Here is a 27,860-nt window from a genome sequence, read left to right as displayed (position 1 = left end):
AAACTGCAAAACAAAATCTGATAAAAAAATGAGAGTAATTACTCTAAAATTACAATTACACTGGTTATTATGCCCTATAGTAAAAACAGTGATGTGACCATTTGCATCAAGATAGTGAAAAATCTATTTATTTTTATTTCTGACTTTCATTACCACTTTTGTATTTCTTCTGTCCACTTATAGGTAACTGGTATGGTATTTCTTCATTCGTTGTCACCAATGGATCCATCAGATATTTGTGTAAATGTTTAACTACTCACTTTGACGGTGATTTGGTAAAGATTTTCAGAACCAGTGGAGCTGAAAAGTATCCAGTCACATTACAATCAACTGTCCCTAGCTTTCTGCTTTAGCCTTGGATAGAGAAAGGCTTAAGATGACTATAGTTTTACCAATCTTAATCATGTAAACAAGAGGGTTGGGTACAGTTTGCCTAGTGAGCCTTTGGAAGAAAGCTCATATACTATATATTCTGTAGTTGCTGTAGCTTGATTAAATGACTACCATTACTCACGTCAATCTCACTTAGAATGACATCGATTACGCTTCCTATAACAATCAGGAAATCAAAGACATTCCAGGGGTCTCCAAAATAGCCCTAAAAGGCAAAAGAGAATACATTATTCACCTAAACCTATTCACGGGGCCGCAGACATGTTTGGCATGGTTGTGTTCTCCAAGTTGATCCTATTGTCTGATATAACATTATATAATAAACATATATTCTGCGTTATACACATATACAGTGGTGTGAAAAAGTGTTTGCCCCCTTCCTCATTTCCTGTTCCTTTGCATGTTTGTCACACTTAAGTGTTTCGGAACATCAAACCAATTTAAACAATAGTCAAGGACAACACAAGTAAACACAAAATGCAATTTGTAAATGAAGGTGTTTATTATTAAAGGTGAAAAAAAATCCAAACCATCATGGCCCTGTGTGAAAAAGTGATTGCCCCCCTTGTTAAAACATACTATAACTGTGGTTGTCCACACCTGAGTTCAATTTCTCTAGCCACACCCAGGCCTGATTATTGCCACACCTGTTCACAATCAAGGCATCACTTAAATAGGAGCTGCTTGACACAGTAAGGTCCACCAGAAGATCCTTAAAAGCTACACATCATGCCGAGACCCAAAGAAATTCAGGAACAATTGAGAAAGAAAGTAATTGAGATCTATCAGTCTGGAAAGGGTTATAAAGCCATTTCCAAAGCTTTGGGAATCCAGCGAACCACAGTGAGAGCCATTATCCACAAATGGCGAAGACATGGAACAGTGGTGAACCTTCCCAGGAGTGGCCGGCCGCCCAAAATTACCCCAAGAGCGCAGCGACGACTCATCCAAGAGGTCACAAAAGACCCCACAACAACGTCCAAGGAACTGCAGGCCTCACTTGCCTCAGTTAAGGTCAGCGTTCATGCCTCCACCATCAGGAAAAGACTGGGCAAAAATGGCCTGCATGGCAGAGTTCCAAGGAGAAAACCACTGCTGAGCAAACAGAACATCAAAGCTCGTCTCAATTTCTCCACAACACATCTTGATGATCCCCAAGACTTTTGGGACAACATTCTGTGGACCGATGAGACAAAAGTGGAACTCTTTGGAAGGTGTGTGTCCAAGTATATCTGGCGTAGAAGGAACACTGCATTTCATAAAAAGAACATTATACCAACAGTAAAATATGGTGGTGGTAGTGTGATGGTCTGGGGCTGTTTTGCTGCTTCAGGACCTGGAAGACTTGCCGTGATAAAAGGAACTATGAATTCTGCTGTCTACCAAGAGATCCTGAAGGAGAATGTCCGACCATCTGTTCGTGTACTCAAGCTGAAACGAACTTGGGTTCTGCAGCAGGACAATGATCCTAAACACACCAGCAAGTCCACCACCGAATGGCTGAAGAAAAACAAAATGAAGACTTTGGAGTGGCCTAGCCAAAGTCCTGACCTGAATCCTATTGAGATGTTGTGGTATGACCTTAAAAAGGCCGTTCATGCTCGAAAACCCTCTAATGTAACTGAATTAGGACAATTCTGCAAAGATGAGTGGGCCAAAATTCCTCCAGGACGCTGTAAAAGCCTCATTGCATGTTATCGCAAACACTTGGTTGCAGTTGTTGCTGCTAAGGGTGGCCCAACCAGTTATTAGGTTTAGGGGGCAATCACTTTTTCACACAGGGCCATGATGGTTTGGATTTTTTTTTCACCTTTAATAATAAACACCTTCATTTACAAATTGCATTTTGTGTTTACTTGTGTTGTCCTTGACTATTGTTTAAATTGGTTTGATGTTCCGAAACACTTAAGTGTGACAAACATGCAAAGGAATAGGAAATGAGGAAGGGGGCAAACACTTTTTCACACCACTGTATGGTAAATTTGTTATAAATGTATTTGATTGAATATGGACTTATGGTGTTTTAGACTTATGAGATGTTTGGAACCCATGAATAATGTTGTGTAATAACCAATGAAATTCCACATTATCATCATTCAAAACATTGGCAACCATCTGGCTTGAAATCAAAGATATAAGTACATTATTAAAGGGTGGGAAGGTCAAGATTTACTGTGAAAAAAATAATCTTTTAGGTTGCTTTCACACTGATGGGGTTTTGTTGTGTTTTTATCTTTTTTTGAACTCCAGCTGTCTCTGGACATTTTCAGTAGGATCTTGGCTAGAGCTCCACGGGGGCTTGTGCTTTGAGGGATAGATGCTGCATGGACAGTGACTGATCTTACAGAGTTACAGATTAACTGGCTGTCCCTTCTACCCCCAGCAATACTTAAGGCTGTTACTGAAGTACAGGCTAACCCCATTGTGTTAAAAGTGGGGTATATTTACTAAAGCTGAAAAGTGCAAAATCAGGCTTACTTCTACATAGAAACCAATGAGCTTCCATGTTTTATTACAAAAGCTTAATTGAACAAACTGGGGTTAGAAGCTCATTGGATTCTATGCAGAAGTGAGCCTGATTTTTGCACTTTTCAGCTTTAGTAAATAAACCCCACTGTGTACTTAAAAGTGGGGTATGCCTGTACTTTGCCAGTGAACCTGTCTTCTAATAACTGCATGTATTTTGGACTATCCTGCACATTCATCGCTCTCTCCTGTTCAAGTACTGCATTAAAACTTAAAAAAAGACAACCCCTAGATTCAGCCTGTGTTATTCGGGGGGAGGGGGGTCTCTAGAGGCTTGTACCTGGGCCTGGCAGTCTCTGCACAGGTAAAGGAGACCTGTGTATTTCCAGTGGCCCCTTGGGGGTGAGAGTTTCAATTGTAAATATTTAATGGGTTGGACCCATGCTACAGTCATCACAAAACATTTTGGGTTTGCTACAGTGATAAACTGTATTCCTTAAGAATCTTTTTCTCATTGAAAGACCATAGGGAGAAGTGAAAGTCACTTCTTGAGGTTTTGAGCTCTGTAAACAACAGTCTTTTTCCTAGTAGAAAGTCCAAAAATCAATATGTAAACATGTGAAATGGGACATAGAGTTCATCCTGCTTTCTGGAAAATGGAGATCTGTAATATCCAACATTTCATATATACCTAGCTAAAGAATGAAAAAAGTTAACATTTTTGTTTTTCAACATATTAATTAATAATTAAAATATATATAAGACACTATATACCGTAATAACCTACAGAAATAAAAATTCACCCTATACTGTCCGACTTCAGCATGTGCATTCTATTGCCTATGGGTTATGCACTTAAATTAATACATTTGACAATAAACCTAAACACTAAGATGACAGATCTTTTTCTTTCTTTCTTGATAACATTAATAGGAATGGTCCCAATTTATTGCCTTCTGCGTTTTCTTTATTAAAGTGGGAATTTACTATAAACTCACCTTTGCTTTAAATGCTGCTAGCTTGAGAAACATTTCTACTGTGAAGATTCCAGTAAAGGCCACATTGAGAATGTCAGACACGTAACTGAACTCTGCCGTCTGCCCATAGTGCTGTATAAGGACAGAAAACAGCTCAAACATCTTCATATACATTAAATGCCACTTTTTAGTAAACCTGTGACAAATCTTTACTTGTTAAAGACAACCTTATCTGCAGCTTCCTCAGCCAACCTATTATGCCTTGTACACACGGTCGGACATTCCTACAACAAAATCCATCAGATTTTTTCTGACGGATTTTGTGCCAAACTTGTCTTGCATACACACGTTTGGACAAAGTTGTTGGAAAATCTGATCGTTCTCAACGAGGTGACGTACAACACGTACGTCAGGGCTATAAATGGGCCAGTAGCCAATAGCTGTGGTCTCTTCATTTATTCTGAGCATGCGTGGCACTTTGTGCGTTGGAATTGTCTACACATGATCGGAATTTAAATGATCGGATTTTGAACATTTTAGATCCTGCTCTCAAACTTGATGTGTCGGAAATACAGACAGAAAAAGTCAGATGGAGCCCACACACGATCGGAATTTCCGACAACGTTATCCGATCTCACATTTTCCGCCGGAAAATCCGACCGTATGTACAGGGCATTAGTCTGTGAAACTGCCATCACATTTTATGATCATGAATGACGGTCAAAGGGAGACTTGGAAGCTTGTACATTTATGTTATCCTATGTGTCCATGCACATTAGGACATTTAGAGGCATATTTTGAGATCAATGTCAGAGGCAGGAAAAAAAAAAACCCTTCTGATTTGCGTTTGTGATTGGAGCTCACTGGCAGAAAAAATGTAATACTTTCCTAAACGCTCCTAAACTCATCATATTACTGATTGGAGTTCACTGGCAGAAAAAAAACATAAAACTCTCCTAAACTAATTTAGACTTTGTACAAGAAATACTCTATATCAGCATTTTTTACGCCAAAGAGAACAGACTTTTTTTTTTAAGCCCAGTGTGCATGGAGCCTAAATGTTAGCGTATAGCTTCATGTGCCTTTATCTTTTGGTCTGCTGATTTTGACATGTAGCTGTGACTGGTGGTAACTTAGACCTTTCTTTAACATATGTTCACTTTGGGATGGGTTTGTGATTGCTTTACTTTAACAGAAATAACACTGTTGTATAAAGCATCCATTAAAAATTGGGATTGCTAATGCCAAAAGAGCACTATATATTATATGTTGTACATTTACTTTTTTAATTTAAACCCCCCACAAAAATCACATTTAAATGGCATGCTAAGTGCTATCCTCACTGCCCCACTTAAAACTGGGGATAGGTTTGTAAGCTTCTTGATTTATTGCTATTAAGGATGAACATCGCAGCCAAACTCCACTGCACATTATTACCAACAAAAGTATTTTAAGAAAAGGCAAAGTGATAAAACATGGTACACTGACAGTATAATCAAGTTGTACTAAAGCACCATACAGTATGTTTTAGGCTGGGTTCCGGTGCGTCTCCATTCACAGTTTCAGGTACGTTTTCAGCCTGAGTTTTGGGCTGAATTCAGACCTGAAATGGACCTAAATACACACAGAAATCCTGTGCAAATCGCATCAAAGCCACTGCGGAGATGTGTGGACCAACTCCATAGAGAGCTGGTCACAATCTCCTGACATGCAAATTGGATATGGGAAAAACTGCATCTAATTCTCAATAGTGTGAACCCAGCCTTAATTAAATGTAATTATAGAAACTGCAATATAATTTTGTGGCATTAATCATACTGTACAGGCAAGCACTATGGTTCTGGGTACAATTCTTTAAAGATGCCTGCACAAGAGCGCATTTGTTTCTTATTTTTGGAAAATCATTATACATTAAGTTATAAAAAAAAATCAAATGGAAAAGATAACAATATTTCTAATTTAAATCATTCTATTTTCTAGGACAAAAATATTTAATGCAATTCTGAATTAGTTTAATTGGGGATTTTGCATGTTTGTTCCCAAATCCAAGGAAAAAAAGTATCAAATGAGGCTTTGTCAGGATTAAGACTGGGAAATAATGTTGAAAATACAATATGGAGGCAAAAGAAAAGTTATTTTATATAGTCATGCTTGATGAGTTGATAAATAAAGGGACAATGACAATAAATGTTTACCTGCATACCAAGGCTGATGGTGTTCAGTGTAATAAGAAAAAACATCAAGTACTCGAAATATGAAGAGGTCACCACATACCAGATCTTATATTGGTGTGGATTTTTTGGGATATACCTCCGCAAGGGACGAGCTTTCAAGGCATATTGTACACACTGCCTCTGTTGGAGAAAACAGACTTAAATGTAACATAAGTTAAACACCAAAATATAAGATAGTATCATCTATACAATAAGCAATTGCTTATTGAAAAAAAAAAAAAAAACCTTTTCATTTTTTTTTTTAATAATTTTCATTTTTTTGCTAAAGTTACAACCTCATAATTTTTACCTGATTTTTGTCTAGTTCGCAGTTCTTATACTCCTGCTCCCCTTGTTCCTGGAAGGTGACAATAACAAATCCAACAAAGATGTTCATCATGAAGAAGGCAATAAGGATGATATAGACAATGAAGAAGACTGCAATTTCAATGCGGTAATTATAGATAGGCCCCATATCCTCTGCGTGTGAGTCTATAGCTCTGTACAGTAACCTAATAACATAAAAAAAATATTGGTTAGATTTGTAACTAGAAAAATATTGAAATATTTCTAGCTCTTTTTAAACACGTAACAACTTGGCCAATGTGTTTCCTGTGATCGTTTTAAATTATTTTGTCACCTTTCATAGCAAACCTACACACATTCTATAAAATCAACTCTATCTTACTAACATAGGACACCATATATGATATGGAAGATGTTGACTTGTGTAGCCTCCTGTTCCCAAAATTGGGGCTATGTTGTAGATTTAATTTTTGGCTGAGCTGTAACCAGCTCAGATTAATTGTATATAGTTTATTTGATTCTGTGCTAGATTTGACTATGTTGTGCATTTCCCACTGTTGCCAGTAGGTGTCACTGGTACTACAGGACAGTGTGAGAATAACAACTAAGTTAAGCTGTAATTAATATTCTTTTTCCAGAAACAGCCCAGTAGGAGGTTCCTGCTGCTGTGCATTCTGGGAAGGGGTATTTATTGCACAGATGCCATGTGCTTTGGCGAGTCCGAACCTCGTGCCCCTCCAGACCTGGAGGCTTTGCTGCTGTAAGCTGTGCAAGTAGGCCCAGAAGCCTGTCTGGGGCATACTACTTCTGAAGTGGTCCTTAGGCTGTCTTGCCTGTTTGGAAGAAGCCAAGCCAAGCTGATCAAATCTAAGGGGACCCTTGCTGGAGAGAGCCAGGATGAAGGTTGGTCTCTCAGAAGGGCTTGATGACTTACTTGGAGGACGCACCTGCATCTAACCTACCCTCACAATACCGCCAGGTCAGCTTAAAGGTTCTGGTACTGCGACGCTGTTCTACAGTCCAATTAAGGTAATGCATCCCTGGCTGCTAAGTTTGTGAGAGAGATTTATCCAGGTATCGTACTGGCTGCTAAGTCCTGTGCGAGAGGCTCATCCAGACACTGAGTAAACGGGAAGTGACGTCATGACGTCGCTTCTGTGTTTACTATGAGGAGACTGGAACGAAGTCGATTATGGCTTTGTTCCAGTTCCTCCCCAGCAGCCGGAGGCATCGGACATGGAATCGGTGCTCCCGATCGAGCGGGAGCACCGGTAACAGCGGCGGGAGGCGACGGGAGGGGGGGACGTCCCCTCCCGCTCCTCCGGCATAACAGCTGAGCGGCTTTTAGCCGCATCGGTTGTTATGGCGGGATAGCCAATCGCCTGCTGAAAAAAACGGTACCGGGATGATGCCCGCAGGTGCGGGCATCATCCCGGTATACCCCCGGAAGCCGAGTATGCACATCTGCGTATGCTCGGCGGGAAGGGGTTAAAGAACACCAGCAATAAAGGGTAGATACAAGTGTATACTGTGCTGGAGGCACACAACACCCACTAACTCCTGCAGATGCCTTAATTAGAGGAAAACAGCAATATAGGGTAGATACAGGTGTATACTGTGCTGGAGGCACACAACACCACTTTAACTTTAAGATGCCTGAGAAAAGAACACAGTGTCCCTGCCTATCTAGCTCTTTCTCTGCACACCGGAACACACTACACAAGGCCGCCATGCTGGCAGCCTTATATAGTGTGGGGCGTGTACTAAACCCCCTGAGCTATAATTGGCCACAGGCATCCTGCCTATGGCAAATTAGGGCTCTCCTTGCTGCCGGCGCTGTGATTGGCCAAGCATGCGGGGTCACAGTGCATGCTTGGCCAATCATGAGCCAGCAATGCACTGCGATGGCGTAGTGCATTGTGGACCGTTTGTGCCACACAAATTTGGTGCGAACTGTCCTCAAAGTTCTAAATTCGCCAAACAGACGAACGGCCGATGTTCGAGTCGAACATGCGTTCGACTCAAACACCGAGCTCATCCCTACTCCTCAGCACAGTGCCAACACCGGCTCTGGGTTGAGGGGAAGCATCTATGTAGCCTGGAGGGTGTCAGGTACCGGTGGGAGAACAACTTAACATTCCTCTCTTGAATTCTCGTCCACATAGAGGATTTGAGAGCGAGAGTGATAATGCGTTGCTTTTGTGCTACTGAGAATGTACAGTCCAAGCCTCTTTCCCATCTGGCCAGACAAAGCAAGTGTGGTTGTTCTTTTGGAGTGTTTAACAGGGAGTATGTTTGTTATAAAATGTGGTTCATCGGTTCGGTAACTGAGCAGAGGTCTTTGAACGTCGTTTGCTGGCATGCGAAGTCTAGGGGGCTAGGGAGGGAATAGCTGCACAGCTCTTCAGAAAGGGAGCTGAAAAGTTCCCATCGGGTCGGTCAGTTCTGCGATGGTTGGCCATTTCCCCTCAGTGACAAATTTAGCTGCGTGGTCATAGTCCAGATCCCTGAGGGTGGAATATGCCATAGGGCGGTGATGGCGAACCTCTGCACCCCAGATGTTTTGGAACTACATTTCCCATAATGCTCATGCACTCTGCAGTGTAGCTGAGCATCATGGGAAATGTAGTTCCAAAACATCTGGGGTGCCAAGGTTCGCCACCACTGCCATAGGGTGTAGGCCTGGCTCAAAGTTCGGGTGTCCAAGTATTGGGAGCAGTGGGGAGTTTTTGGATGTAAGGGAAGTGTGGTTAGCAACTAAACAGCTGTGTCTCAGGGTAGTACCCATTAGCAGGTGTGAATTTAGTTCTGGAGGTAAGTCACCATAGCACCATAATGCACCTTTCAATGGTATATGGGTTTGGGATTGTTCAACTTGTATCCAGAGTTTGGATCTCCTGTTTCATCTCCAATCTAGTATGTGTCCCAGGTGTGAGGCTAAGTAGTATTGTTTTATGTCGGTTAGGGCCAGTCCAAAGTTTAGGGAGTGTCATTTCTGAGTACCCTAGTCAGGGTTCTTTGTGCGCCCAAACAAATCTAATGAAAAGGGCCTGTACTTTGAAAAACGAGGGTGGAATCTGAATCGGAAGGGCTTGGATGAGATAAATGAATTTAGGTAAAATGCTCATCTTACTGAGATTGCATCTTCCGAACCAGGAATGGTAACCCAAGCGCCATCTCTCAGTAAGGTGCCATCAGTAAGGTGCGAGTTTTGGACAACAAGGGGGGGAAGTTACGGTCAAATGTGTGTGCTATTTCAGGAGGGATCTTCGTGCCTAGATATGTTAGTGACGTGTCGGTCCACTTAAAATGGAAACTGGCGTGTATGTCAAGTAGTGTGTGCGGGGGAACTGCTACACCCATAGCTGCAGATTTAGAAAAATGTATCTTCAAATGAGAGATTGCTCCATATACCTTAAATTCTCATAGGAGATTTGGTAAAGAGATTCTGGGGTTTGTCAAGGAGAATAGAAGGTCGTCAGCATATGCTGATATTTTACAGTGGGAACTGCCCACTTTGAGCCCCACTATATCCTGATTCAATCTGATAGGAATGGCTCTAGTGAGAGGGCAAAGAGGAGGGGGGACAATGGGCACAATGGCACCCCTGTTTTGTCCCATTTCCAATAGGAAGCACGCTTGAAAGTACTCCGTTCGCCTTTACTTTAGCTGACGGGTTTGAGTATGTTACCTATCCACCTCATCATCTTATTTCCTAAACCAATGTGGCAGAGAACAGAGAACATATAATTCCAATTCACCCTATCAAAGGCCTTTTCAGCATAGGTGCTTACAAATACGCAGGGGGTCTTAGTGGCATTTGCTACGTGGAGAAGGTTAAGTACTTTAATGGTATTATCCCTTGCCTCTCTAGAGGGCATGAACCCGACTTGGTCGAGGTGTATTAGGGTCTGGAGCTGTTGTGCTAATCTGGTAGCTATTATTTTTTTTAAATAGTTTCAAGTCCAAATTTAGAAGAGATATGAGCCTGTAGCTTCCACACAGGCTTGGATCCTTCCCCTCCTTATGGATCAGGGAGATGTGGGCTCTCAGAGTATAACTGGGGAAGTTGGTATCTGATACCAGAGCATTGATAAAAGTCACCATACGCAGGCCTAAAATTGGGAGAAAGGTCTTGTAGTATTGGGTGGTATACCCGTGTGGGCCCAGCGCTTTACCCACTTCCATAAAGCTAATCGCTACTCGCACCTCCTCTAAGGTGATTGGTTCCTCTAGCAGTGTCTGAGTTTCTAAGGGGAGTGATGGAAGTCGGGAGTCTGAAATGTATTTGTCTATATTTGCCTGGCTGGAAGTGGGGCTCGGCAGATTATATAGATGAGAGTAGAAAGCCCCAAATCCTTCTGCTATTTGCGCCGGAGTTGTGGCTCTCCGACCATCAGGGCATGTTATCTGTGGGATATAGGATGCAGATTTAATTCCTTTGACCGACCTGGCTAACATTTTCCCACATTTGTCTCCTGACTCATAGGACATCTTGCAGCAAAATTGCAGAACTGTCATAGCTTTGTATTGTAACAGGTCCCTTATTTGTGTACGCAAGGTCCTCAGTGCTATCTCTAGGGTCTGTGTGGGAGCGTGCTTGTGTTGTGCTTCTACTATGGCCAGCTCGGAGAGTAATTTGTTAAGTTGTTCATTTCTTTTTGTAGTGTTTTTTTTAACCTTACAGTTGCACCCAGCCTAAGGTATTTTGCTCATTTGTGCAAAGATCTCTTCAGCAATGTAAAATTCTATTTTTTTGTGAAAATGTTGCACCACTTTCACTTTCATTTATGAACTTTAAACTCAAGAAAAGATAAATAAAATATATTGCATCTTACCTTTCTTTAGATGGGGTGGCTGCATTAGTGTTCCTTTTTTCAGATTATTTTCCTTTATTTTCCTTTGGTGATCCTGCCAGTAACCGGCTTCCTGCCTGAAGACAACGCTAAAACACTCTAATACTCAAATACTCTATGGAGGGAGCAGAGTTGTCATCTTATGACTACAAAGCACTTCCTCCTTTCCTCACCTTCGTAAAATAGAGTGGTATGTGCTGTAGTTCACAGGAAGAACTGTGCAAGCTGTTAACACTGCTTGCGATAATACAACAAGGTGCACATGACAAAGGGCTGCACCAGATTTCTGGCAGGATCAACAACTTTTATTTTATTTTATTATTATTATATAACAGACATAAGAAAACACTTTCAATAGTATAGTTTATAGTCTAAAAAAGGAGCATGCAGAAGTTAATTCTTAGGGATTTATTTATGAAGCAATGCACGTGACTTTCAGAAATTCAAAACACATGGACCTGGAAGATTCATCTTCAAACAATGTTTGCTGACTAACAGATTCTTTGCTTTAAAATTATGCCCCTAGGAGTTATATAAACTTTAATGTCCCTGTTAATAAAATGACCATTTCCATGTTAGAAAAAGCAAAGGTTTGAATAATATTGAATGCTAGCTTGCTTATACTTACTGTGGCCAGCCCTCAAAGGTGGAAATGGTAAAAAGAGACATCATGCCAGAAAGGACGTTATCAAAATGGAAGTCGCTATGTGACCAAACTCTGGGTACTGCCTCCATATGGGCAGGATTTCCATCCTTTGCCACAAAAAAATACCCCCTGTTAAAAGAAACAGAATTGTAGGAAAACAGGGATGATATTGGATATCAGAACAGGATGCAGGGAATGATTACACATGACATTAATGACTATTGCTGATTACCCTACCTGCATTCTTCCACCGTGATTTTAGTTGTATCAGTACAGCTGTAGAATTTACCCTGAAAGATTACAGAAATTCAACTTGCATTGATTTTAAGTACATTTGAGGAAGAATAGGCTTATTGATATATCTACACCATTTTAAACTGTTACATCAAATGTACAGTATCTCACAAAAGTGAGTAGACCCCTCACATTTTTGTAAATATTTAATTATATCTTTTCATGTGACAACACTGAAGAAATTACACTTTGCAACAATGTAAAGTAGCAGTGGCGGATGTTTAGGGGTCTCTGAGGTCGCCATGGCGACCGGGCCCCATGCTGCAGGGGGCCCTTGAAGGCCCCATGTATACCTTGATAGGATGAGCCTGCTTCTCGATCCTCAGCCGAACTGTAATTGGCACTGCAGGGAGCTCATCACACTGATTTGACCTAATGTGAAAGCACAGTGTGTGCTGTGCTCTTTGTCTCCCCCTACAGTGCAGTACCCAGCAGGAAGAGGTAAGGTAAAGGACTGACGTTTTTTAAAAGGCTTTTTTTATGTATGTGTGTTTATATGTGTGTGTGTATGTACATGTATGTATGTAAGTGGGTGCATATATATATATATATATGTGTGTGTGTATATATTATTATTATTATTATTATACAGGTTTTATATAGCAGCAACAGTTTGCTCAGCGCTTTACAACATGAGGGCAGACATTACAGTTACATTACAATTTGGTACAAGAGGAATCAGAGGGCCCTGCTCGTTAGAGCTTACAGTCTAAAAAGGAAGGGGCAATTGATACAAAAGGTAATAGCTGTGGGGGATGAGCTGATGTAGGAAGTAAACCAGTGTTAGTTAGAAGCAGGATAGGCTTCTTTGAAGAGAAGGGTTTTCAGGGATCGTCTAAAGATGGATAGATTAGGGGACAGTCGGACAGATTGGGGTAGGGAGTTCCAAAGGATGGGAGAAGCTCTGGAGATATCCTGGAGGCGAGCATGGGAGGAGGTGACAAGTGAGCTGGAGAGCAGGAGGTCTTTGGACGACCGAAGAGAGCGGCTTGGTTGGTATTTTGGGACTAGGTTAGTGATGTAACTAGGGGCAGAGTTATGGATGGCTTTGTAAATTATTGTTAGTACTTTGAATTTTATTCGTTGGGTGAGTGGAAGCCAGTGCAGGGATTGGCAGAGAGGGGTGGAGGACACTGAATGGCTGGTAAGGTGGGTGAGTCTGGCAGCGGCATTCATTATGGACTGAAGGGGGGATAGTCTATGTAAAGGCAATCCAATGAGGAGGGAGTTGCAGTAGTCAAGGCGAGAGATGACTAGGAAGTGAATTAGAAGCTTGGTGGTGTCATTAGTTAAAAAGGGGCATATTCTCGAAATTTTGCGGAGGCTAAGGTGGCATGATTTGGACAGGGCTTGTATGTGGGCCTGAAAGGACAGTTCGGAGTCTAAGGTTACCCCTAGCACCCTGGCATGTGGAGATGGACTGATAGATGTGCCATTGATCTTGACAGAGAAGTCAGGCGAAGGGGCACGTGGGGGAGGAAATATTAAGAGCTTGGTTTTAGATAGATTAAGTTTGAGGAAGTGGTGTGACATCCAGGCTGATATGTCTGTTAGTAGATCAGTGATGCGTGAGGAGATTGATGGGGTGAGCTGAGGGGCAGAGAGATAGATTTGGGTGTCATCAGCATATAAATGGTAGTGATCGGTATACTTCAGAGGTGCCCTGACTGGAAAAAGATTGAGAAACACTGGCATAGAGGAACCGATCTCTCAAGGAGAGGAGGAGCAGGGGGAAATAGAAAAATCGATTGCTTTATATGCAGCCACTCACTTGCAACTGGTGCCCTGTTGTTCCGTCACTGGGCTTGGAGGAAAGGGCCCTGTCCTGGGGTTAGGGGGGCCCTTCATAGTTTCTTTCATTGGGGCCCTGAAAGTTCTAGTTACACCACTGTAAAGTCGTGAGTGTACAGCTTGTAGAAAAGTGTAAATTTGCTGTCCCCTTAAAATAAAGCAACATAGAGCCATTAATGTCTAAACTGATGGCAACAAAAATGTGTACACCCCTAAGTGAAAATGTCCAAATTGGGCCCAATTAGCCATTTTCCCTCCCCAGTGTCATTAGTCTTACAAGGTCTCAGGTGTGAATGGGGAGCAGGTGTGTTAAATTTGGTCATATCACTCTCACTCTCTCATACTGGTCACTGGAAGTTCAACATAGCATCGCATGGCAAAGAACTCTCAGAGGATCTAAAAAAAAGAATTGTTGCTCTACATAAAGATGGCCTAGGCCAAGACCCACCCTGAAACTGAGTTTCAGCACGGTGGCCAAGACCATACAGCTGTTTAAGAGGACAGGTTCCACTCAGAACAGGCTTTACCATGGTCGACCAAAGAAGTTGAGTGCATGTGCTCAGCTTCATATCCAGAGGTTTTCTTTGGGAAATAGACATATGAGTGCTGCCAGCATTGCTGCAGAGGTTGAAGGGGTGAGGGGTCAGCCTGTCAGTACTCAGACCATACACCGCACACTGCATCAAATTGGTCTGCATGGCTGTTGTCCCAGAAGGAAGCTTCTTCTAAAGATGAGGCGCAAGAAAGCCCGCAAACAGTTTGCTGAAGAGAAGCAGACTAAGGACATGAATTACTGGAACCATGTCCTGTAGTCTGATGAGACCAAGATAAATGTATTTGGTTCAGATGGTGTCAAGTGTGTGTGGCAGCAACTAAGTGAGGAGTACAAAGACAAGTGTGTCTTGCCTACAGTCAAGCATGGTGGTGGGAGTGTCATGGTCTGTGGCTGCATGAGTGCTGCCGGCACTGAGGAACTATAGTTAATTGAGGGAACCATGAATGCTAACATGTATTGTGACATACTGTAGCAGAGCATGATCCCCTCCCTTCAGAAACTGGGCTGCAGAGCAGTATTCCAACATGATAATGACCCCAAACACACATCCAAGATGACCAATGCCTTGGTAAAGAAGCTGAGGGTAAAGGTGATGGACTGGTCAAGCATGTCTCCAGACCTAAACCCTATTGAGCATCTGTGGGGCATCCTCAAATGGAAGGTGGAGGAGTGCAAGGTCTCTAACATCCACCAGCTCTGTGATGCCAATCATGGAGGAGAGGAAGAGGACTCCAGTGGCAACCTGTGAAGCTCTGGTGAACTCCATGCCCAAGAGAGTTAAGGCAGTGCTAGCAAATAATGGTGGCCACACAAAATATTGACACTTTGGGCCCAATTTGGAAATTTTCACTTAGGGGTGTACTCATTTTTGTTGCCAGCGGTTTAAACATAATGGCTGTGTGTTGAGTTGTTTTGAGCGGGGCATAAATGCAAACTGTTATACAAGCCGTACACTCACTACTTTACATTGTAGCAAAGTGTAATTTCTTCAGTGTTGTCAAATGAAAAGATATAATAAAATATTTACAAAAATGCGAGGGGTGTACTCACTTTTGTGAGATACTGTATATTGATACTTTGACATACAGAGCCATAGTAGATTTTTTGGGTTAAAGAAATATTAATATCAAAGAAGACACACAGTATTTACTATAATCTAAACTGCTAAAATGTTTTTTGTTTTTTTTACATTGTTTATATCAGGCCTGTCCAAAGTCTAGCCTGCGTTCCGTTTTCAAACGACCCACCTGGTAATTTGGATATGTACATCTTTTGTGGCCCCCAATGAATCCCAGAGCGCCGGCTGCCTTGGAGGGGACAGGGAGGAGGTGGAATGAGTGCCGTACATACAGGTGAATTTCCTATTTGCATGGAGGTCTCTGCAATAGGAAGTCCCATCTCCTGCCCTGCCATTGGACAACTGTTATATCCATCTTAGGTGGCGGGACTTTGTATGAAAGAGGGTGCCGAGAAAACAGATTCTGCTGTATGTAATCTGTTGGCGCTCATCCTGTCCCCTCTCTGTCCCATCCGAAGTTGCAGATGGGCATCAATCAGGCTGCAGTGATGGCAATGGTGAGTCTGCATTCATAGCAATGGGGGTGCTGTGTTACTGCCAATGATAAGGCTGCATTCATGGCAATGGTGAGGCTGCATTCATGGCAATGGTGGGGCTGCAGATGGGCACTAATTAGGCTGCATTGATGGGCACTGACCCTTATATTTCTTCACAGTTCTTTATTTAAAATTACATTTTTTTCCTAAAACTTCCCTCTTAAAGTGAAGGTGCATGTTATAGGCCGATAAATACGGTATAGCCAAATAACACGCCCAAGCTCATCTCTTCACCACACACAGCCACAAAGGCAAGAGAATTCTTGTTGGGTAGTGTATTAGTGCTTGGACGAACACACTTAGATCGAATTTTAAAGTTTATAAGAATGTCAGGCAAAATGGTCAACCCTCACGCATTTTCACTTCATCAAATCTAGCCCTCTTTCAAAAAAGTTTGGACACCTATGGTTTATATATTTATGGAAAACAAAGACAGACCTTAGGCCATATTATGCGATCATCACTGCACAATATAGGCATATATTATCTATTGTAAGTTATTTCCTTACTTTTTACCTTAAACAGCTGTACACCAATGCAAGAAAACATAAACTGCAGAAGTGTTGTGACCAGGACAATATTCCCAATGGTTTTAATAGCAACAAATAGGCACTGGACCACATGCTGTAATAAGAAAAGAGGACAAAAATATGAAATGATACAAACATTTGTATAGAGGAACTCTTTTAATACCGTGTCTTAACCCTTTCATGACTAAGCCTATTTTTGGAATTTGGTGTTTACAAGTTAAAATCCATATTTTTTGCTAGAAAATTACTTGGAACCCCCAAACATTATATATATATTTTTTAGCAGAGGCTCTAGAGAATAAAACGGCGATTGTTGCAATATTTTATGTCACACGGTATTTGCGCAGTGGTGTTTTAAACGCAACTTTTTGGGAAAAGGGACACTTTCATGAATAAAAAAAAAACAAAACAGTAAAATTAGCCCAATTCTTTTGCGAAATGTGAAAGATAATGTTACGCCGAGTAAATAGATACCAAACATGTCACACTTTATAATTGCGCGCACTTGTAGATTGACGACAAAGTACGGTACCTAAAAATCTCAATAGGCGACGCTTTAAACATTTTTTACAGTTACCAGGTTAGCGTTACAGAGGAGGTCTACTGCTAGAATTATTGCTCTCGCTCTGACGATCGCGGCGATACCTCACATGTGTGACTTGAACACCGTTTACGTACGCGGGCGCGACTTCCGCATGCGTTTTCTTTGCTTCGCGAGCTCGCGGGGACGGCGGGCGCTTTGAAAATTTTTTTTTTCTTTTTTTATTTATTTTATTTATTTTTAAATGACTAAATTGTTTAAAAAAAATAAATAAAAATTTGATCACTTTTATTGCTGTCACAAGGAATGTAAACATCCCTTGTGACAGTAATAGGTGGTGACAGGTACTCTTTATGGAGGGATCGGGGGTCTAAAAGACCCCCCACCCCTCCTTTACACTTCAATGTATTCAGATCGCCGAAAACGGCGATTCTAAATACCGGATATTTTTTTAAAACCGGCGCCATTGGCAGCCGAGTAAACGGGAAGTGACGTCATGACGTCGCTTCCGTGTTTACGATGAGGAGACTGGAACGAAGCCGATTACGGCTTCGTTCCAGTTCCTCCCCAGCAGCCAGAGCCGACGGATCTTTAATCGGTGCTCCCGATCGAGCGGGAGCACCGGTAACAGCGGCGAGAGGCGGCGGGAGGGGGGGACGTCCCCTCCCGCTCCTCCGGCATAACAGCCGAGCGGCTTTTAGCCGCATCGGTTGTTATGCCTGGATAGCCAATCGCCTGCTGTAAAAAACGGTACCGGGATGATGCCTGCAGGTGCGGGCATCATCCCGGTATAACCCCCGGAAGCCGAGTACGCAGATGTGCGTACGCTCGGCGGGAAAGGGTTAAAAAGCTGTTGTGATTTATAAATACTGTATTGACACCCATACCTTTTATGAGAAATGTTAATTGTTAAATTGCAACCTTGAACCTTGTTAAAGCACTAAACTAAAATGAATGGTGCACGCTGGGAACTGGTGTCAATAAGACTTCTTATGCCGCGTACACATGACCGGATTTTCCAGCAGGCTAGGTCCGACTGTCTTCCTGACGGACTTTCAGCGGCGTTCCGTCGGACTTTCTGAACAAACGGACTTGGCCACACACGAACGGACTAAGTCAGTTCGAAAGTCCATTAGTTTTGAATGTGATGGCGGAAGATGGGATTAAAAAAGGAAGTTCAATAGGCAGTAGCCAATAGCTTCCCTTGTGTTGTATTTGGTCCGTTGGACCAGCACACAGACAAATGGAGTTCCCGATTGGAATTGAGTCTGTCGGTCAGATTTGAAACATGTTCTTTTTCTAGGTCAGTCGGATTTTTAAAACAAAAAACGATCGGATTAGGCCCCACATGATCGTACTGATTCTGTCGGACCTAGTCTGCCGGAAAGTCTGGTCATGTGTACGCGGCATTAGTGGCTCGTTATCTATGAGCTATGCTAGTAAATAACAAAGTATGAGAACTTTTATAACTACATAATAACAACATCGTGCATATTTGAATTAAAAAAAAACCAGTCTGCACAGGATTTTGAAGTATGTGCAAAACATTCATGTATATGCTGCTCGTTTGTCTACAGGTGAAATATTGATCACTGATCAACAAAACAGTGGTTGCCATGCTTTACTTGCCTTAAGACCTTTTGCACGATTAATGGCACGGAGGGGACGCAATACTCTCAATACCCTGAGAATCTTCACTACAGAGATAGCGCTGGATCTTTTATACAGAAAAATCAGAAAAGCAAGATATTGTCAATAAGAAAGGATAGTAGGGTTGACACAGATTTGTACCAATATAAGATATTGTATCTTAATATTAAACTTCGTTGTTCTTGAAGCTATCTCAGCATGAGCATAAATACAGGGGTACTTTTGACTTTTTCAAGGAATGCTCCTGATTGTCAAATTAAACTCAGTATATGAGTCTAAAAGTAATACTAAGGGGTTCCATTTTCCACCCATGATTCCATTGAAAAATGTATGAATCTTGAGTGAAAATTTTGATAAATAGTCCCCAATAGTTGCCTTAAAACCATAATGCTAGGAAAACACTGAGATACATTAATAGGTTTGGAAATAAACTCACAGATCAGATAGTACTGTTATGCCCTGTACACACGGTCGGAACTTCCGATGGAAAAAGTCAGATCGGATTATGTTGTCAGAAAATCCGATTGTGCGTGGGCTCTATCGGACTTTTTCCATCGAAATTTCCGACGCAAGTTTGAGAGCAGGATCTAAAATTTTCCGACAACCATATCCGATCGCATAAATTCCGATCGTGTGTAGACAATTCAGTCTGACAAAGTGCCACGCATGCTCAGAATAAACTAAGAGACGAAAGCTATTGGCTACTGGCCCGTTTATAGTCCCGATGTACGTGTTTGACGTCACCTCGTTCAGAACGATCGGATTTTCGGATCGGATCCATACCAGGTCTGGTATGGATATTAAGGGGAACTCCACGCCAAATTTTAAAAAAATGGCATGGAGTTCCCCCCAAAAATCCATACCAGACCCTTTATCCGAGTACGCAACCTGGCAGGCTGCAGGAAAAGAGAAGGGAATGAGAGAGAGCCCCCCTCCTGAACCGTACCAGGCCACATGCCCTCAACATTGGGAGGGTTCTTTGGGGGTAGCACCTTGCCCCCATCTCTCCGGCCGCAATGCCAGGGACGCGCTGCGCGGGGACTTATATAGGGACAAGGGGCGGTGTCATCGGTTGATGTCACATGGGTTGATGTCACATGGCGACAGTCCCAGCATCCTCCGGGACTGTGACATCGTAAGGGGGCAGGGTCACCATGTGACATCGAACCCATGTGACATCAACCGATGACACCGCCCCTTGTCCCTATATAAGTCCCTGCACAGCGCGTCCCTGGAATTGCGGCCGGAGAGAGCTTCGAGTCAACATCTCCAGGAGAAGAAGGAGAAGAAGAAGAACGGAAGGCGGCGGCGGCGACAGAAGACCGAAGAGGGGGACAAGACCCCCGAAGTCGGAAGAAGAGGCCGCAGCGATGAAGAAGAATGCCGGGCTCCTCTGCTAGCAAAAGAGCTACAAGAAGATAGCGGAGGAGTCCGGTGAGAAGACCCCCGAAGACGGAAGACCCCCGGAGCTGTGCAATAAATTATTTTATCTTTTGTGTTGTGTTTTTTTTTGTACTTTTTTTCACAGGTGAATGGGTAGGGGTACATTGTACCCCATACTCATTCACATAGGATGGGGGGCCGGTATCCGGGGGCCCCCTTATTAAAGGGGGCTCCTGGATTCCGATAAGCCCCTCGCCCGCAGACCCTGACAACCAATGGCCAGGGTTGTCGGGAAGAGGCCCTTGTCCTCATCAACATGGGGACAAGGTGCTTTGGGGTGGAGGGGCCACGCGGCCCCCCCTTCCCCAAGGCACCCCCCATGTTGAGGGCACGCGGCCTGGTACGGCTCAGGAGGGGGGGCACTCACTCGCCCCTCCTTTCCTGGCCGGCCGGGTAGCATGCTCGGACAAGGGTCTGTTGTGGACTTGGAGGGGACCCCCGCACCGATTTTTTTGGCGTTGGGGTTCCCCTTTAAGTCCATACCAGGTGGCGGGGCCAGCAACGTCTCCTTCGCGGGCCCCGCCTACCTGGAGACGCGCTCGAAATGAGCGGACTTTCCTCCGCGTGCGTGGGCGAGTCCGTTCAGTAGGGCGGATAGTACGGCGGACTTAGTACGCCGTATTAGTCCGCTGAAAAAGTGCTGTGTGTGGGCAAGTAGCCCGTTCGGAAAGTCCGGCGGACAGTCTGGCGGGAAGTCCGCCAGCAGTCTGGCGGGAAGTCCGCCAGACTAAGTCCGTCAGATAGACGGCTACGTGTGTACGCGGCATTAGAGTGTTAAAGAGGGATTCCACCTACAAAAAAAATATTAAAAGCCAGCAGCTATAAATACTACAACTGCTGACTTTTAATAAATAGACACTCACCTGTCCCAGGATCCAGCGATTTTGGCAGCCGAGACCGATCGATTGCTCGGGTCTCGGCTGCTGCCGCCACCATTCTAGGTGAGGGAATCAGGAAGTGAAGCGTTGCGGCTTCACTTCCCGGTTCCCTACTGCACATGCGCGTGTGTGTCCCAGCAGATAGCGCGGCGGGACAGGAAACGGCATAGACTACCGTGGGAGTCTATGTCCAGAAGTGGGGGGGAGGGTTCCGATGAGCGGAAGTTCCACTTTAGGGTGGAACCCCACTTTAAGGACTTGGGACTCCTTTTCACAGCTGGTGGTGTCAGCGAGAAGAGTAGATAAATTAAAAAAACTTGTATATGTGTTTCTTTGAAAATGTAAAGTACAAGGCCATGGAAAATGGTAGTGACACAAGCGCATACACACACATACTCAGGGTGGAAGGACAGTTGTCTTTATTCAAATTCACAAACTATGTAACTCTGGTGGAGAGTTACTAAAACTGGAGTATGCAAAATCTGGAAGCTCTGCACAGAAACCAGCTTCCAAGTGTTTTTGTCAAAGCTTAACCTCCCTGGCGGTACGATTATATCGGATTTTAGGTGCTAAAAGTGGTACCATTATTTTGCATGAAAATTTGGTGTTTTATATTGTAGTCCTGTAATTCTTAGGAATAACTCTCTTAAATCTGTCCAAACCAGAGTCTAGCAGACATCACGGGTATGATAAAGTTTGAAAAATTAAATCATAAATTATAATATAATAAATAACTATAAATAATTATACCAAATAATAATATAACAATAATAAAAATTATTCAATAATGTAATCAAATCAAAAACACTGAAATTTGCTCAGTTGCAGAATTGTCACTGTCATTACTTTTCAGTATTTGATGATGGATCTCCCCACAAATCGCTATCCTCAAATTAGTGATTCTAATTTATTATCGCTGTTTTCTAGCTGGTCTAAAACCATTTTTGATTTAAAGGGACAGTTTTGGTTGCTATGGACAATCTCCAGTTTCCAGGCATAAAGAACAGTTTTTATAATATAAAACTGCATGCAGGACACTGGGCAGACCACTAGGAACAAAGGGAATGTGAAATATTTACATACAGCAATGTAATCTATAAGATTACATTATACTGTATGTATACTGTGTGTTTCACTTTTTGAATTTGGCGCCGATCTCCGTCCCCGTGCGTCGCAACGCTCGCAGGGAACGGAGATCGGCTCCGTGATGAATCGAGCGAGACACGGCTCGCTCGTACAGCAGGGAGACAATGCTGCATCTGAGGAAGAAGGTAAGTAAACCTCCTCCTGGATCCAGAGATGCAGTCCCGAGTCTGGCTCGGGGTTACCGCTTTTGGTATAAAAATTCCACCCCGAGCCAGACTCGGGAATACCTTCAGGGGGGTTAAAGTGATCGTAAACCTTTGATTTTTTTTTAAACATTTCCATACTTACCTGCTCTGTGCAATGGTTTTGCACAGAGCAGCTCCGAGTCTTCTCTTTTGGGGTCCCCACCAGCGCGCCACCGCTTAATTTGATGCCCCCACAGAAAAGCCGCTTTCCATGGGGGAACCCGTGCGGGCTCGATCCGGAGTCCCGCTGCTGTGTCCATTGAAACAGACAGCGAGATTGGCCCTGCTTAACTCCGGTGTCGCAGTTTTTGATTGACAGCAGTGGGAGCCAATGGCTCCCGCTGCTATCAATCTGTCCGAGAGCGCCAGTGGCTGGAGCCGCTGCGCTCGTGCACATCGCTGGATCGCATTGGGCTCAGGTAAGAAAAAGGGGGGGGTCTAGGGGGGTGGAGCTACAACACAGAAGGTTTTTCACCTTAATGCATAGATTCTGTTACAGTAAGAAAAGTTCCTACCTCTAGCCTTCTGGTTACAACTAAGTTTTTCAACCAAGTCTGTGTGAGAGACTTTGCAAGGCTAGAATTACTTGTTGGCTGCTAGATCCAAGGTCAAGGATTTATCCAACAGTTAGAGAATCCAGTAGCGCCTGGCTATTCTCTGGATTATGTACAGAGAGACTTTTATTGAAGTTAGCAGTTCCAAGCACCTGAGCTAAACTTTATCCTGCTACCCTCTATTCCCAACTTAGAGACTGAGTTTGTTCAACTGTTTTATGCAAAATAAAAATCCTAACAAGGAATTCAAGTGTCGGTCTCTACAATTTCTGGGTCATCAACCCTGGGAACCCCTAGACAAGGACAATGAGTTACAAGCTGGTGGAGGTAATCGGTAAGCCCAGAAAAATTCAGCCGCTCCTTCGGGGGTAAGTGCTACAATTGTAACGAGGAAGTAAAATATTTAGTAGTGCTCACTCAATGCCCATTGAGATGAGGGAAACTCCAACAACCAAAAGGTCCAAAATATTAAAAGAATTTCTGCAGAAGGATCCTTTGTGTAGGAAGGCACCATATGTTGTCATCTGTGAGGAGACATATGAATAAGGGAAAAATTAAAGTGGTATTAAATCCAAATTGATCTGTAATATATTGCAGCTTACAAATCCTTTCAATGTGATGGCTCCATTTGTTTTCGTTTTTAGGCTCTCTTTTTTTTTTATTTCACTTGATGATCCTGCCAGTAACACACTTCCTGTCTTCGAGTGTTTGCATTCTGCAAGAAGTAATAAGGCAGGCACCTTTGCAAAGCAGCATTGTCAGTCTGGGGAGGGGGTAGTGATAGACGAGCAGATTTAGTTGGACTCAATACAACAGTTTTTTTCTCTTTTGAGATAAAGGATTTACATAATTGAGTAAAAGCTGACCATTGTAATCACCTCTATCAATGTTTAATGTTGTTTCTCAATCATCTAACTGTTACTTTGTCTGGACAACTTGGTCTGTTAAGGTAAGTTGAAAAATAACAGACTTATGAGCTGGATCAGCAGGTGAAAATAAAGGAAAAAAAACATAAAAAAGAAAACGAATGCAGTCACCACATCTGAGAATTGGTTAGTTGTGATTTAATAAATGCATGTTTTTGAGTTTAATGCTGCTTTAAGATATAACATGGGTGATTTTGTAGCATTTACCTTAAGAACAATTTCAGTTGTGAAAATCACTGTGAAAACAATATCAAGCTTGGAAAGAACCTGAAACATAAGTAAAAACAAAAAAATGTAAGCTGTAAAATCTGAATACTTTGACATAAGCCTAAATGTTTCTGGTATATAGATCGTTTATAGGCTCTTATATGTATAATAGGCCCTTATTAACTTACTTAAAAGGTGTAACTTTAATGACTGCGGCAAAGAGCCAGATGTAATTACTGCCTAAAAAATCATTATATACCCAAAGATTAATAAAACATGTTTGTTATTTTTCAGAATCAGAATGTTTTAAAGCATATATTTAACCCGATGTTGCAGCATTAAACATAACATTCTGCATGCTATGGAGGAACAAATTCAAATGATAACGTTTTTGCTTTGGCCTGACCATATGGGGCATGATCTTACCCCAATCCAGTTTGACACTTGGACACAGATATATGCTTTGACAAAGATCATGTCCTATTGGGTAACTGTCCTTTATGTTCAAAGTTTGGGGTGTGCATTTTGGTTTCTTTCGGAAAAATCTCTATGCATGGTTAGATTAAAACAGAACTCCATCCTCACCAGTTTCAACCGCAATCATTTGCAAATCTCATAACGGAAAAAAGAAAACTCATCAGATGTTTAAACTGAGAAAATGTACCATTTAAAAAAAAGTAAGACTATTTTGAAATGGGTGGCTTCAACACGTCTGAAAAAAGTTGGGGCAGGGCCATGTTTACCACAGTGTAGCCTCCCCTCTTCTTAAAACAACACTCTGTAAATGTCTGGGAACTGAGGAGACCAGTTGCTAGAGTTCTGGGACAGGATAGTTATCCTATTCTTGCCTATTCTGACTGCTCAACAGTCATGTGTCTCCTTTGTTGTAATTTTAGGTTCAATATGAGCCAAATATGTTCAATTGGTGAAAGGTCTAGACTGCAGGCAGGCCAGTTAAGCACCCAGACTCTCTACTATGAAGCCAAGCTGTTGTCATAGATGCAGTATGTGGTTTAGCATTGTCCTGCTGAAATATGCAAGGCTTTCCCTGAAAAAGATGTTGTCTGGTTAGGATCATATGCTGCTCTAAAAATGGGATCTATCAATCTATCTTTAAGCATTGATGGTGCCTTTCCAGATGTGCAAGCTCCCCATTCCATACACACGAATGCACCCCCATACCATCAGAGAGGTAGGTTTTTGAACAGAGCACTGATAACAATCCGGAAGGTTCCTCTCCTATTAAGTCTGAAGGACGTGACAAACATGGTTGCCAAAAAGAATGTCAAATTTTAATTTATCTGACCACAGAACAGTTTTCCACTTTAAACAGACCATTTAAATGAGCTTTGGTCCAGAGACGATGGCAGCGTTTCTGGATCATGTACTGTAATGGCTTCTTCTTTGCATGATAGAGGATTAACTTGCATTTTTGGATGGCACAGTGTTCACAGATAGTGATTTTTGGAAATATTTCTGAGCCCAAGCAGTGATGTCCATCACAGAATCATGCCTATTTTAATGCAGTGCCCTCTAAGGGCTCGAAGATCACAAGTATCCAATATTTTGTTTTGGCCTCTTTTTGCACAATGATTTTTCTAGATTCTCTGAATTTTTTTATGATATTATGTACTGTAGATGATGATATATTTAAAGTCTTGGAAGTTTTATGTTGAGGAACATAATTCTGAAACTGGTCAACTTTTTTTTTGATGCAGCTTTTTACAAATTGGTGAACCTCTGCCCATCCTTGCTTCTGAGACTCATTCTATAAGAGGCACTTTTTATAGCCAATCATGTTACTGACCTGTTGCCAATTAACCTAATTACTTGAAAAATGTTCTTCCAGCTCTTCTTTGTTAGTACTACTTACTTTGCCATCTGTTTGTTGCCCTGTTCCAACTTTTTTGAGATGTGTTGCTGCCATCAGTTTCAAAATCACCTTATTTTTTTCTTAAAATGGTACATTTTCTCAGTTTAATGACTTAAGGACCAGGCCTCTTTTTCAGATTTGGTGTTTACATGTTTAAAACTGTTTTTTTTGCTAGAAAATTACTTAGAACCCCCAAACATTTTATATTGTTTGTTTTCTAACACCCTAGAGAAAAAAATGGCAGTCATTTAAATACTTTTTTTCACACCGTATTTGCGCAGCGGTCTTACAAGCGCACTTTTTTGGGGAAAAATTCACTTTTTTGAATAAAAAAAATAATACGTCAGTAAAATTAGCCCAATTTTTTTTATATTGTGAAAGATAATGGTACGCCGAGTAAATTGATACCCAACATGTCACGCTTCAAAATTGCGCCCGCTCATGGAATGGCGTCAAACTTTTAGCCTCAAAAATCTCCATTTAAAAAATTCTACAGGTTGCATTTTTTGCGTTACAGAGAAGGTCTAGGGCTAGAATTATTGCTCTTGCTCTACCGATCGCGGCGATACCTCACATGTGTGGTTTGACCACCGTTTTCATATGCGGGCGCTACTCACGTATGCGCTCGCTTCTGTGCGCAAGCTCGTCGTGACGGGGTTTTTTTAAAAACCTTTTTTTTTCTTATTTATTTTAATTGATTTTATTTATTTTTACACTGTTTAAAAAAAAAAAATGGATCACTTTTATTCCTATTACAAGGAATGTAAACATCCCTTGTAATAGAAAAAAGAATGACAGGTCCTCTTAAATATGAGATCTGGGGTCAAAAAGTCCTCAGATCTCATATTTGGACTAAAATGCAAAAAAAAAAAAAAATTACATTTAAAAAAAATATACCTTTAAGAGTTATGAGCGGAAGTGACGTTTTGACGTCGCTTCCTCCCTCCTGTGGTATAGAGATGAGTGGGGGCCATCTTAGCTTCACTCGTCTCCATACCCAGCTAGCAAAAGGATTTGATCGCCTCGGCCGCTACCGACGGCTCCGGTAAGTGACGGAAGGTGCGGGAGGGCGGCGGGAGGGGGAGTGGCATCTATCCCGCCGCTGATAGCGGTGATCTCGTGGCGATTCTGCCGCGGAGACCACCGTTATCGTACAGCTGACCGTTGCCTGAAGAGATGGATATCTCGGTTGTGGCAGCAGCTGCTGCCGTTACCGAGATATCTCTCTTCAAAAATAGGACGTACAACGTCGTGCGCTGGTCGGTAAGTGGTTAAACACTTAATATGTTTTCTATTTTCTATTGTGAATAATAAATGGGTTTATGAGATTTGCAAAACATTGTATTCTGTTTTTATGTACATTTTACAAAGAGTCCCAACTTTGGAATTTGATTTATAAAAATATAGATTACTGCAGACTGGAGTTCTGTTTTAATAAGCCTACTTTAAATATAAATGAGCGAGCTAGATCTTTCGAAAAAAAAATTTAAGAGAAAAACTTGTATGTTTGAAACTGCATTATAACTTAAGCCGCGTACACACGTAGCCGTCTGTCCGACGTACTTAGTCTGGCGGACTTCCCGCCAGACTGTCCGTCGGACTTTCCGAACGGGCTACTTGCCCACACACGGCACTTTTTCAGCGGACTAATACGGCATACTAAGTCCGCCGTACTATCCGCCCTACTTTTGAAATGAACGGACTCGCCCACACACGCGGAGGAAAGTCTGCTCATTTCGAGTGGGTCTCCAGGTAGGCGGGGCCCGCGAAGGAGACGTCGCTGGTCCCGCCGCCTGGTATGGACTTAAAGGGGAA

The 27,860-nt window shown here is 42.4% G+C and overlaps 1 protein-coding gene across 2 annotated transcripts in view; it reads right to left on the bottom strand.

The window, feature by feature from the left end:
- Window positions 1-27,860, bottom strand: part of CACNA1S (calcium voltage-gated channel subunit alpha1 S) — a 223,094-nt gene that overhangs the window by 55,814 nt on the left and 139,420 nt on the right. For both annotated transcript variants that reach the window (XM_077481482.1, XM_077481483.1), the window contains exons 20-29: window positions 24,173-24,232; window positions 23,457-23,563; window positions 18,813-18,900; window positions 16,629-16,736; window positions 12,095-12,147; window positions 11,840-11,986; window positions 6,360-6,561; window positions 6,032-6,190; window positions 3,858-3,968; window positions 515-598 (exon numbers count right to left, since the gene is read on the bottom strand). In XM_077481482.1, the coding sequence (XP_077337608.1) occupies window positions 515-598; window positions 3,858-3,968; window positions 6,032-6,190; window positions 6,360-6,561; window positions 11,840-11,986; window positions 12,095-12,147; window positions 16,629-16,736; window positions 18,813-18,900; window positions 23,457-23,563; window positions 24,173-24,232 (1,119 nt within the window). The remainder of the gene's footprint in view (window positions 1-514; window positions 599-3,857; window positions 3,969-6,031; window positions 6,191-6,359; window positions 6,562-11,839; window positions 11,987-12,094; window positions 12,148-16,628; window positions 16,737-18,812; window positions 18,901-23,456; window positions 23,564-24,172; window positions 24,233-27,860) is intronic.

Source organism: Lithobates pipiens, unplaced genomic scaffold (genome assembly GCF_037356315.1).
Source record: "Lithobates pipiens isolate NorthernLeopardFrog02 unplaced genomic scaffold, aLitPip1_a1.2 Scaffold_16, whole genome shotgun sequence".
In the NCBI taxonomy this organism is placed as follows: Eukaryota; Metazoa; Chordata; class Amphibia; order Anura; family Ranidae; genus Lithobates; species Lithobates pipiens.
This window is presented reverse-complemented; position numbering and strand designations above follow the sequence as displayed.